The following is a 12,935-nucleotide window of genomic DNA, read 5'->3' as shown; positions in this document are numbered from 1 at the left end:
CGCCGGCAGCAAGTGGAAGCCAAGCGCAAACAGCGAAGGAGCGCACATCAACCCAAGCACCCCACCCACCCGCCCACCCCACCTGTGACAGACTGTAGGTCCCGCATTGGACTAATCAGTCACCTGAAAACTCATTTTTAGTGTAGAAGTAAGTCATCCTCGGTTCCAAGGGACTGCCTAAGAAGAAGAAACATCAGTAGCATCCTCTGTACTGTATATTGACGGGACAAACCAACTGGCGGACCACCTGAAATCTTCTCGAGGACCCCCGGTGTAGATTGTTGACTTGAGGTCAGATAATGAGTCTACCTCTTGGATGACTGTGGTAAATTGAAGTAGTGTCAGTAGTAGAAATTCAATTCTTGTACAAGGGTCTTTCTTCATATGAATATCAAGGATCTAAACTGTAGTATATATTACACTGACCTGAGCTTTAATATCCTGGTTGTGGTTCGAGCGAGTCAGTGGGGTTCCCAGCTCCCACAAGCACCTCTCCAGTAAACCAGTGTTTACCAAACTTTAACAAAAACAAAGGCATGAAAAATGATATTACATTTAAAAACAAACAATTTAGAGCAGTTTAGTGGAAGCATTTATATTTCCAATATATATGAATACCGTAACATCCAACAATCTCCCAACTTGTTCAAAATATTTTAATTCCACCTCAGTTTTTTCCTGTAATAAAAATCACCGAATTGTTTTATGCTCCTCATCTACTATGAAGGTATTCCAGCTCAAATTCATGTAATATTACCTTTAAGTATACATTTCACCAGATATAGGCTTTTTAAAGATTCCTGGTAAACATCACATGTAGTTATTTACACAAAAGCACCAAAAATTAAGAGCTATTCCATATGTTCTCAAATACAGAACTTGTAGTATTTCTGGTTTACTGCATGATTAATTAAATATATTTGTACCAGAGAGTTGAATGGTTAATATCTCGTTATATAATATGCCAGCATAGAAATAACAAGCTTAAGCTAAATAAAAATAAGCAATTAGGAAAGCAAATGGTATGTTAGCTTTTATTACAAAAGGATTGCAGTATACGGGTAAAGAAGTCTTGCTGCAATTATATAGGGCCTTGGTGAGACCACACCTGAAGTACTGTGTACAGTTATAGACTCCTTACCTAAGGAAGAATATACTTACCTTAGAGGGAGTGCAACAAAGGTTCACTGGATTGATTCCTGGGATGGGGGGATTGTCCTATGAGGAGAGATCGAGTAGACTAGGCCTATATTCCCTCGAGTTTAGAAGAATGAGAGGTGATCTCATTAAAACATAAAGGCCGAGAAATTGGGTATAGCCCCGCTTGAGGCATTAGAACTGGCACTGTGCAAAGTTTATAGCCAGATGAAACTTATCGCCGTCTGGTGCGATATTGGGTTGCATCGCCCCCAAAGGGGATTGAGGCGTGAATTCAGACGTTGCACAGGCCTAAGGCGCAAAACTTCCGGCGCTACCCAATATCGGTGCGGATGGGTGCAGCGCAGGTGATCTCAATTACCGATAACCACGAGACTTCCAGGCGCCAGCCGGCTCTTAAAAGGGGTGGGTCAGTCAGCCTCAGCTTCCACACTCATCACCCTGTAGGCCTCAGAATAGGCGCTCGCCCTTCTCTGGTGCAAAAAACTTGGTCAAGATGGAGAAGGTGAGACAGAGAGCAGAGCGCTTCAGCACTGAGGCTCTGGAGCAGTTGGTGTCCGCAGTGGAGTGCCGTCGAGATGTTCTCTATCCTGACAATGGCAGGAGGCCGAATCAAAAGGAGTACCGCCGAGCTTGGAGGGTTGTTTGTCAGAGGGTCAACTCCAGCAGCATGGCGACCAGGAGCCCTGTTCAGTGCAGGAAGAAATTCAACAACCTCACTCGGGTCGTTAGGGTGAGTGTTGTTTATGCAAACTTCTGATTCCCTCCATCTGCACCTGACTTCATGGCTACAGGGTGCGCGCTGCCCCAATGGCCATCTGTCAGCAAGCACCCATGGCCCTTTCTGGGCACACACATGCACATTTGACTCAAGGAGTCATGTAAGGGCTCTTGCACCATGGGGGGCATGAGATGATCACTCAGGGCATCACATAAGGGCTCTTTCACCATGGGGGGCATGAGATGATCACTCAAGGAATCATGTAACGGAACTTCCCCTTCTTTCCCCTGCAGTCCAAGCTGGCGACGATCCGAAAGGACCAGCTTCGAACCGGTGGTCACTCTCACGGATCTCGAGGAGAGAGTGCACCAGATTCTTGGAGGATGTCTGAGTGGTCCTGTTACCACTGCAGCTGCCGACCCCATTGTCGACAGCGATGGTAAGGTTCTCACCTTTTACAGCTGTCTCCTTCCACTTGGTCCCTCCGCCAGCATGCTTTCTCAGTGTGCAGCCATGTCAGAGCCTTGCCGCAATCTGGCATGCCTTGCTGCCAACCTGTCCTTTTGCTAAAGCCACTCTTCCACCTCCCTGCTTTCAGATGCTGCATCACTAACTTGGGATCCACGCCCTGAAGCTGCCAGTGCCTCCGGAGGCGAGGATCAGGAGGAAGCCGGACCATCCGTTCCAGCCTCAGGGGAGCCTACACATCTGCAGACTGGGGATAGTGGCTCCCTGGAGGGGAGGGGGGGGTGCTCTGATGAGGAGCCAGTTGCCGGAACAAGCGGCCTGCAGCTACGCGAGGGGGGTAGGCAAGTTCTGGCGCCGGCTCCCCGGCGGGCAAGGCAGGGAGCGATGACTGCTGCACAGGGTGCAGAGGAGGTGCGTAGTCTGGCTGAAATGAGCACCCAGGCCCGGCTCAGGCACACTGAGCTTATGGCTGCAGTGGGGAGGATGCCTCAGTCGATAGAAACACTGGCAAAGAGTGTGCTGGACTTTGGGGCAGCAATGGAGAGGACGGTCCAGGGCTTCGAGGCCGCTATGGAAAGGACTGTTCAGAGCTTCGGACAATCCCTGTAAAGGTCTGTCCAGGGCTTGTCCGAGGCAGTGGACCGGACTGCTCCGGCCTTGTCCGAAGCAATGGAAAGCCATGTCCAGGGCTTCTCCGAAGCACTGGCACCTGCCACACAGGTCCTTACTGCTGCCACGCAGTCACTTGCTGGCCTCGTCAACACCCAGATTGAGGCAACGCGAACTCTCACTGCTGCCACCCTATCTGCATCAGCTAGGATCACCCCGGGCCCTTCCAGTACCGCACGAGGCCAGGAATCAGTGAAGCAGTCGATTGTGACGGATGAGCCGAGCCGGTCCCCTCAGAGAGCCCATGTGTCGCCCGACCATGGTGCAGGTGTCCTCTCTTGGCAGGTGACCATTGCTCATGCCACCGCTGCTACGTCTGCAGTCCAGCTGCCACCACCTGCAGTGCAGACTGCTTCCAGCCATGGCCAGATCAAGCAGCCAGCCTCCGCACCCTCCAAGCCCAGAGCTCGTCCAGGCCGTCCCTCAGGGGCTTCTGCGCTTCCAGACAGTCAGCAGGCGTCCCCCAGCCTTGACGCCGCCACTGGGGTTCAATTAAGTAGGAACAGCAGGGAGGGAAGGGGCCGACAGCGAAAGAGAAGTCGGTCTCCATCAAGGGGCCAGCAGTAGAGGGAGGTGCAAAGACGTTTCTTTGCCCAAATTGAAGGACTCCCTCACCCGTTGTGATTGTTGGAAATGGTTTGTTTAGTTTTGCGGCTTTGCCGAAGAGTTAACTGTTATTTTGTTAGTTATGGTTTCTGTTGACATGACGTTGTTATGCTGGAAGGAAGGACTTTTTTGACAATAAAGAAAAGTTTTAATTTACAATGGTACTCGGAACTATTTACACTCATGGTGGCCTTCAGAGGCTTTGTACGATCCGAAGTGCGCAGGACAATTGACACCCATCATTCCGTCAGAGGGGCCTCGAACCGAGTCCTGATGAGCCTCTGATGGATGGCCCTTCCAGTTTCAGGAGCCCTCCCATCTTCCTCCTCCTCCTCCTCATCCGCATGCTCCTCCTCCTCGTCCGCCTGCTCTTCCTCCTCCTCCTCCTCCTCCTCGTCCGCCTGCTCTGCTGGACCTTGAGGGAGTGCTGGCATTGGCTGGGTTCGTCGAATGGCCAAGTTGTGGAGCATGCAGCAGACGACGACGATGCGACCCACTTGCTCCGGCAAGTACTGCAGGGCTCCCCCCGAATGGTCTAGACAGCGGAAACGCTGTTTGAGCACACCAATAGTGTGCTCCACAATGTTCCTGGTCACCTGATGGCTGCTGTTGTACAGCTCTTCTGCCGGGGTGGCGGGCAAACGGAGTGGGGTCATGAGCCATGGGCAGAGAGGATAGCCCTGGTCACCAAGAAGCCAGCCTCGTGGGTGAGCCGGCCCCTCAAAAAGGTCAGAAACTGAAGTGTGCCGCAGGATGAACGCATTGTGGCTGCTCCCAGGGAATTGCGCGTTGACTGCCATGATCATTTGGCGGTGGTCACAGACCAGCTGGACATTGAGGGAGTGGAACCCCTTGCGGTTGCGGAAGTCCTCAGGATTCAGTAATGGCGCCCGCAAAGCCACGTGTGTGCAATCAATGCCCCCTGCACCATGGGGAAGTCCACAATAGCAGCGAAGCCCTGCGCGCACTCCGCCTGCTTCTCCAGGGTCAGAGGGAAGGTGATGAATTGACGCTTTCTTCTATAAAGGGCAGCTGTCACTTGCCGGATACAACAATGCACTGCAAACTGAGATATATTCGCAATGTCCCCAGTGGCTGACTGAAAGGATCCGCTGGCATAAAAGTTGAGGGCAACAGTCACTTTGACGGCCACCGAAGAGAGGTCCTGCACCGTAGACGCGGCTGCAGATCCTCAGCAAGCAGGTGGCACAGCTCAGTCACAACCTCCTTACCGAATCGGAGCCTTCGCACACACTGCTCCTCCGACATGGCATGACACCTGCTGCCTGAATACCCTCGCAGCGTATCTTCGGATTGGCCGACCTCCATTGCTGCTCCTCCTTCTGGCCAATCCCGGCCCTCTCTCCCGCCGTCTCTGTGCCCCTTCAAAGTGTACGGCCATGAGGACGTTCCCCTCCAAAGCAGCTCCCCTTCCGATGCCAGACGGGCAACACGCTGTAATATGTAGCGCTCCAACTGCTCCGGACAGGTCTGAAGGTCCCAAGTATTCGAAGGCTAAATCCAAAAAAAACTGCTCAACAGTAGCTCACCAACTCTCTCCAGCAACGATCACAATGAACAGGCCAAGTGGCTGCAGCTTTTATACTAGAGCTGTCCCCTTTAAATAGCGCCCCCCGACTCCGAGAAGGGCCTGGGAACGTTCCATCGAACTGTCACTAATAGTGCTAGGTGGAAAGGTTCCGGGCGCCACCGAATATCCGGTCAGGGGCGCCAAAAAGGTGTTGCACACTGAAATGACGTCATGATCTGCCTGCGCACGCGGGCACACGCTAACAGTTAGCGCAGGCGCTAAATGTATAGTCAATATGGGAGGTGTCGTTATCTTCATTGCACCCGCCCGAACATTGGGTAACGCCCCAAATATCGGACTCATTAGGCGCTAATCGCTGGCGCTACCAACCGAATTTCTAGGCCAAAATTCTTAAGGGGTTTGACAGGGTAGATGCTGGGAGGGGGTTTTCCCTGGCTGGGGAGTCTAGAACTAGGGGTCACAGTCTTAGAATAAAGGGTCGGCCATTTAGGACTGAGATGAGGAGAAATTTCTTCACTCAAAGGGGTTGTGAATATTTAGAATTCTCTACCCGAGGGCTGTGGATGCTCAGTCGTTGAGTATAATCAAGACAGTGATCAATAGATTTTTGGATACTGAGGGAACCAAGGGATATGGGGATAGTAAGGGAAGGTGGAGTTGAAATAGAAGATCAGCCACAGTTATTTCAATGGCGGAGCAGGTTCGAAGGGCCGACTCCTGCTCCTATTTCTTATGTTATCATCTCTTGTGGCATTTGCTCATGACCAAAATTTAAAAAAGTGTTTTTCTCTTTTCCTGCAACTGTCTCCCTCCTTGTTCCCACTCACTAACTCTTTCTATATTTCTCTCCCTATCTGTCTGCTCACTCTCTCGATGTTTATCCTCAACTCTTTATTTTTTTCTGTAAGTCTCACCTCTCTCTTTGGTATGTTTCTCACCAACGCCTCGCATCGACTTTTTTTCACACTCTTTATAAGTTCTTTTTCAGTTTCCTTTCATTTTGCGTCACCTGCTCTTGTAAGCCTCTTACACACATTCCCTCCCACATTTATTTACTTTTCTCTCCCACATGGCAGCTGTCTTTCATTCCGCCAGTGCCATTTACACGCCATCTAGTGCCATCTTTTGTTTCTTAACTTGTCACATTACCATCTCCTTTTGCCTTGCACCATCTCTTAATGTCTCTTAATCTCTCCTGCCTTCCATCCTATCACAGACCTTCCCTTTTGTTCTTTCCTCCTCTCCCCCCTTTCCCTGCGTCTGCACTTGCATAAAAACCGGTTTGATCTCCAGCTTTTTCCAGTTCTGAAGAAGGCTCATCAACTTGAAACGTTAACAGTTTCTCTCGCCACAGATGCTGCCGGACCTGCTGAGTATTTCCAGCATTTTCTGTTTTTATTTCTCTCCCACATTTCTAGCTTTCTCTCTTCAATCTAGTACCTCATGTGACACTTACAAAGCTGGAAGCTATACAAGTGTGTGGTCTAATTCTGGATTTCACTCCAGCTCCAAATAGAGATCGATGGGATATTCACTTGAAAGAGGAGTGAAGCATGGTCATTACTGTTATGCATCCTATTCAATGTCAAATGATGTGCTGGATGGCACTATAGAATCACTGAAATTTCAGTATACCGAGTACATTTGGCCCATTGTCCCGTGCCAGTGCAACCTACTCTGCTCCCATTCCCCTTATTTTTCCTCACTTGCTTGGGAATCTACTGCATTCTACTCACTATCATGAATTACTGGATAACTAGTGAAATATGGCGGTGGGTGACCCTCTATCCAGTATAACGACAAGCTGAGAAGTTAAACATATTAATTAGAAGATACACTGGGCATCTAACCCAACTCTTAATTCCCATCAGTAACTAGAGGTTCTTGAGAATGCCAGCTTTAGATTGAACATTGTTCTTTGCGACCACACCTCAAATTGGCAAACTGTGTCCTGCTCTTACTCGTTTTTCTTCAATGACCGCAAAGTCCCAATGTAGGTTAAAATTGTGGAGTATAAGATTTATATTGAAAAACAGTTGTCTTTCATGCTTTAGAGCCACTATGTATGCAAAGGAAGAGTTTCCTTCAGTGCACATGCAAGTTCCAGGACTGAACTGTGAAGTGGAATTGTGGCAGGAAACAGTTGCAAGGAAGGAGGGTTGTCTTACAATACCACTCAGTATTTGGAGGTGGAGTCATCTTCTTGGCAGCCATGACTTTGTCAAATTCCTTCATGTGAGAACGTTGATTAAGCAGCTGAAGATAAGCAAGTCACAACACTGCATTCTACTTGTTCTGCAAGGGTTCAACGTGCTGAAGGCAGATGTCTGTTGCATAGCTAATGAGGAATCTCAGACCTGGATGACAGCTGCTGTTAAATGGAGACAGTAAGAGAACACAATCTTATATCCAGAGTTCAGTGTTTACCAAGATTGGGCTTCAGAGAAGACAGCAGTTGCTGTCGAAGGCCTACTCCTACAACCTGTGGAACAGTTCAATGAGATAGGAGAGGTACATTTATAAATTTGCATTTCTGGCATAGAGCGAAAATGAATGAATGGAAAATTGTGGGGAGCCACCATCAAAATTCCAGGTATCAGTAGGTGAAGCTGTTCACCAGGAGCACAAATTCATCAAATTACCCCAATGATGTACATTTCCTTGGCTTGCACCATGCATTTTAGAGGAATTTCTTGGCACCTCTTTTCTGCCTAGAAAGGGCTCTAACCTATGCTGATCAGTTGCCAAATGACCAACAAGTGACTATTTCCCTTCAGTAGCTGCAGAGCTAAGCTGGAAATCTATGAGCTTGAGGTTGCTCTGAGATGACTTAACTGGAAATGGAAAATTGGAACAAGTCAACGTTCTGCGGCAGACCCGGTAACATGGAAACATAGAAGATAGGAGCAGGAGTAGGCCATTCAGCCCCTCGAGCCTGCTCCGCCATTCAATGAGATCATGGCTGATCATCCAAATTCAGTACCCTGTCCCTGCCTTCTCCCCATATCCCTTTAGCCTTAAGAAATATATCCAACTCCTTCTTGAATATATTTAATGAATTGGCCTCAACTGCCTTCTGTGGCAGAGAATTTCACAGTTTCACCACTCTCTGGGTGAAGAAATTCCTCCTCATCTCTGTCCTAAAAGGCCTACCCCTTATCCTTAGACTGTGACCCCTGGTTCTGGACTCCCTGGTCATCGGGAACATCCTTCCTGCATCCAGTCTGTCCAGTCCTGGTAGAATTTTATAAGTTTCAATGAGATCCCCTCTCATTCTTCTAAACTCCAGTGAGTATAAGCCCAATCGACCCAATCTCTCCTCATGTCATTCCTGCCATCCCAGGTATCAGCCTGGTGAATCTTCGCTGCACTCCCTCCATGGCAAGAACATCCTTCCTCAGATAAGGCGACCAAAACTGCACACAATACTCAAGATGTGGTCTCACCAAGGCCCTGTACAACTGCAGCAAGACATCCTTGTTCTTGTACTCGAACCCTCTCGCTATGAAGGCCAACATACCATTTGCCTTCTTAACCGCCTGCTGCACCTGCATGCTTACCTTCAGCGACTGGTGCACAAGGACACCCAGGTCTCCTTGCACTTCCCCTTCTCCCAATCTATTGCCGTTCAGATAATAATCTGCCTTCCTGTTTTTGCCACCAAAGTGGATAACCTTGCATTTATCCACATTATACTGCATCTGCCATGCTTCTGCCCAATCATCCAACCTGTCCAAATCATACTGGAGTTTCTCGGCATCCTCCTCACAGCACACACGCCCACCCAGCTTTGTGTCATCTGCAAACTTGGAGATATTACATCTAGTTCCCTAGTCTAGATCATTAATATATATTGTGAATAGCTGGGGTCCTAGCACCAATCCCTGCGGTACCCGACTAGTCACTGCCTGCCACTCGGAAAAAGACCCATTTATTCCAACTCTTTGCTTCCTGTCTGCCAACCAGTTCTTTATCCAAGTCAGTACCTTGCCCCCAATCCCATGTGCCTTAACTTTACACGCTAATCTCTTATGCGGGACCTTATCAAAAGCCTTCTGAAAGTCCAAATACACCACATCCACTGGTTCTCCCTTATCTATTCTACCAGTTACATCCTCAAAAAATTCCAGTGGATTAGTCAAGCACGATTTACCTTTTGTAAGTCCATGTTGACTTTGTCCGATCCTGTCACTGTTTTCCAAGTGCTCTGCTATTACATCTTTTATAATGGACTCTAGCATTTTCCCCACTACCGATGTCAGGTTTACCGGTCTATAATTCCCTGTTTTCTCTCTACCACCTTTTTTGAATAGTAGGGTAACATTAGCTACCCTCCAATCCATGGGAACTGTTCCAGATTCTATTGAATTTTGGAAGATGACCAGCAATGCATCTACTATTTCTAGGGCCACTTCCTTAAGTACCCTAGGATGTAGATTATCAGGCCCTGGGGATTTATCGGCCTTCAATCCCGTCAATTTCCCTAACACCATTTCCCTACAAATACTGATTTCTTTCACTTCCTCCCTCTCATTAGACCCTATGGCCTAGAAATTGGGTATAGCCCCGCTTGAGGCGTTAGAACTGGCGCTGCGCAAAGTTTATAGCCAGACGAAACTTATCGCCCCCAAAGGGGATTGAGGCGCGAATTCAGATGTTGCACGGGCCTCCTAAGGCGCAAAACTTCCGGCGCTACCCAATATCAGCGCGGACGGGCGCAGCGCAGGTGATCTCAATTACCGATAACCACGAGACTTCCAGGCGCCGGCCAGCTCTTAAAGGGGTGGGTCAGTCAGCCTCAGCTTCCACACTCATCGCCATGTAGGCCTCAGAATCGGCGCTCTTCATTCTCTGGCGCAAAAAACTTGGTCAGGATGGAGAAGGTGAGACAGAGAGCAAAGCGCTTCAGCACTGAGGCTCTGGAGGAGTTGGTGTCTGCAGTGGAGCACCGTCGAGATGTTCTGTATCCTGACAATGGCAGGAGGCCGAATCAAAAGGAGTACCGCTGAGCTTGGAGGGATGTTTGTCAGAGGGTCAACTCCAGCAGCATGGCGACCAGGAGCCCTGTTCAGTGCAGGAAGAAATTCAACGACCTCACTCGGGTCGTTAGGGTGAGTGTTGTTTATGCAAACTTCTGATTCCCTCCATCTGCACCTTACTTCGCGCACCCTCTTGCCATGATGCCCCAATGGCCATCTGTCAGCAAGCACCCATGGCCCTTTCTGGGCACACACATGCACATTTGACTCAAGGCATCATGTAAGGGCTCTTGCACCATGGGGGGCATGAGATGCTCTCTCAAGGCATCATGTCAGGGCTCTTCCACCATGGGGGGCATGAGATGATCACTCAGGGCATCATGTAACATAACTTCCCCTTCTTTCCCCTGCAGTCCAAGCTGGCGACGATCCGAAAGGACCAGCGTCGAACCGGTGGCGGACCTCCACAAGTGGTCACTCTCACGGATCTCGAGGAGAGAGTGCACCAGATTCTTGGAGGACGTCTGAGTGGTCTTGTTACCACTGCAGCTGCCGAGCCCCTTCTCGACAGCGAGGGTAAGGCTCTCACCTTTTTCAGCTGTCTCCTTCCACTTGTTCCCCCCCGCCAGCATGCTTTCTCAGTGTGCAGCCATGTCAGAGCCTTGCCGCAATCTGGCATGCCTTGCCGCCAACCTGACCTTTTGCTAAAGCCACTCTTCCACCTCCCTGCTTTCAGATGCTGCATCACCAACTTGGGATCTGCGCCCTGAAGCTGCCAGTGCCAGTGCCTCCGGAGGCGAGGATCAGGAGGAAGCCGGACCATCCGTTCCAACTTCAGGGGAGCGTACACATCTGCAGACTGGGGATAGTAGTTCCCTGGAGGGCGAGGGGGTGCTCTGCTGATGAGCCAGTTGCCGGAACAAGCGGCATGCAGCAGCGCAGGGGGGGTAGGCAAGTTCAGCCACCGGCTCCCCGGAGGGCAAGGCAGGGAGTGATGACTGCTGCACAGAGTGCAGAGGAGGTGCGTAGCCTTGCTGAATTGAGCACCCAGGCCCGGCTCAGGCACAATGAGCTGATGGCTGCAGTGGGGAGGATGCCTCAGTCGATGGAAACACTGGCAAAGAGTGTGTTGGACTTTGGAGCAGCAACGGAGAGGACTGTCCAGGGCTTCGGGGCAGCAGTGGAGAGGACTGTCCAGGGCTTCGAGGCTGCTATGGAGAGGACTGTCCAGGGCTTCGAGGCTGCAATGGAAAGGACTGTTCAGAGCCTCGGACAATCCCTGGAAAGGTCTGTCCAGGACTTGTCCGAGGCAGTGGAACGGACTGCTCCGGCCTTGTCCGAAGCAATGGAAAGAACTGTCCAGGGCTTCTCCGAAGCACTGGCACCTGCCACACAGGTCCTCACTGCTGCCACGCAGTCACTTGCTGGCCTCGTCCACACCCAGATTGAGGCAACGCGAACTCTCACTGCAGCCACCCTATCTGCATCAGCTAGGATCACCCCTGGCCCTTCCAGTACCATACAAGGCCAGGAATCAGTAGAGCAGGCGATTGTGGCGGTTGAGCCGAACCGGTCCCCTCAGAGAGCCAGTGTGTCGTCCGACCATGGTGCAGGTGTCCTCTCTCGGCAGGTGACCATTGCTCATGCCACCGTTGGTACGTCTGCAGTGCAGCTGTCACCACCTGCAGGGCACACTGCTTCCAGCCATGCTCAGATCAAGCAGCCTGCGTCCGCACCCTCCAAGACCAGAGGTCGGCCAGGCCGTCCCTCAGGGGCTTCTGCGCTTCCACACAGTCAGCAGGCTTCCCCCAGCCTTGACCCCGCCACTGGGGTTCAATTACGTAGGAGCAGCAGGGAGGGAAGGGGCTGACCGCGAAAGAGAAGTCGTTCTCCATCAAGGGGCCAGCAGTAGAGGGAGGTGCAAAGACGTTTCTTTGGCCAAATTGAAGGACTCCCTCACCTGTTGTGATAGTTGGAAATGGTTTGTTTAGTTTTGCGGCTTTGCCGAAGAGTTAACTGTTATTTTGTTAGTTATGGTTTCTGTTGACATGACGTTGTTATGCTGGAAGGAAGGACTTTTTTGACAATAAAGAAAAGTTTTAATTTACAATGGTACTCGGAACTATTTACACTCATGGTGGCCTTCAGAGGCTTTGTACGATCCGAAGTGCGCAGGACAATTGACACCCATCATTCCGCCAGAGGGGCCTGGAACCGAGTCCTGATGAGCCTCTGACGGATGGCCCTTCCACTTGCAGGAGCCCTCCCATCTTCCTCCTCCTCCTCCTCGTCCGCCTGCTCGTCCTCCTCCTCCTCGTCCGCCGGCTCGTCCTCCTCCTCCTCGTCCACCTGCTCGTCCTCCTCCTCCTCGTCCGCCTGCTCTGCTGGGCCTTGAGGGGCAGCTGGCATTGGCTGGGTGCGTCGAATCGCCAAGTTGTGGAGCATGCAGCAGACGACGACGTGTACTGCAGGGCTCCCCCCGAATGGTCCAGACAGCGGAAACGCTGTTTGAGCACACCAATAGTGTGCTCTACAATGTTCCTGGTCGCCTGATTTGTACAGCTCTTCTGCTGGGGTGGCGGCCAAACGGAGTGGTGTCATGAGCCATGGGCAGAGAGGATAGCCCTTGTCCCCAAGAAGCCAGCCTCGTGGGCGAGCCGGCCCCTCAAAAAGGTCACAAACTGAGGTCTGCCGCAGGATGAAGGCATCGTGGCTGCTCCCTGGGAATTGGGCGTTGACTGCCATGATCATTTGTCGGTGGTCAGAGACCAGCTGCACATTG

General features: G+C 50.8%; 1 protein-coding gene across 1 annotated transcript in view; it reads right to left on the bottom strand.

Moving 5' to 3' along the window:
* rttn (rotatin) overlaps window positions 1-12,935 on the bottom strand; it is a 283,502-nt gene that overhangs the window by 59,160 nt on the left and 211,407 nt on the right. The window contains exon 34 of the mRNA XM_085993987.1: window positions 427-517. Within this exon, the coding sequence (XP_085850113.1) occupies window positions 427-517 (91 nt within the window). The remainder of the gene's footprint in view (window positions 1-426; window positions 518-12,935) is intronic.

Source organism: Somniosus microcephalus, chromosome 7 (genome assembly GCF_052327205.1).
Source record: "Somniosus microcephalus isolate GS21.2 chromosome 7, FLI_Smic_1.0, whole genome shotgun sequence".
In the NCBI taxonomy this organism is placed as follows: Eukaryota; Metazoa; Chordata; class Chondrichthyes; order Squaliformes; family Somniosidae; genus Somniosus; species Somniosus microcephalus.
The sequence above is the reverse complement of the archived record's forward strand: the minus strand, read 5'-3'. Positions and strand labels throughout refer to the sequence as shown.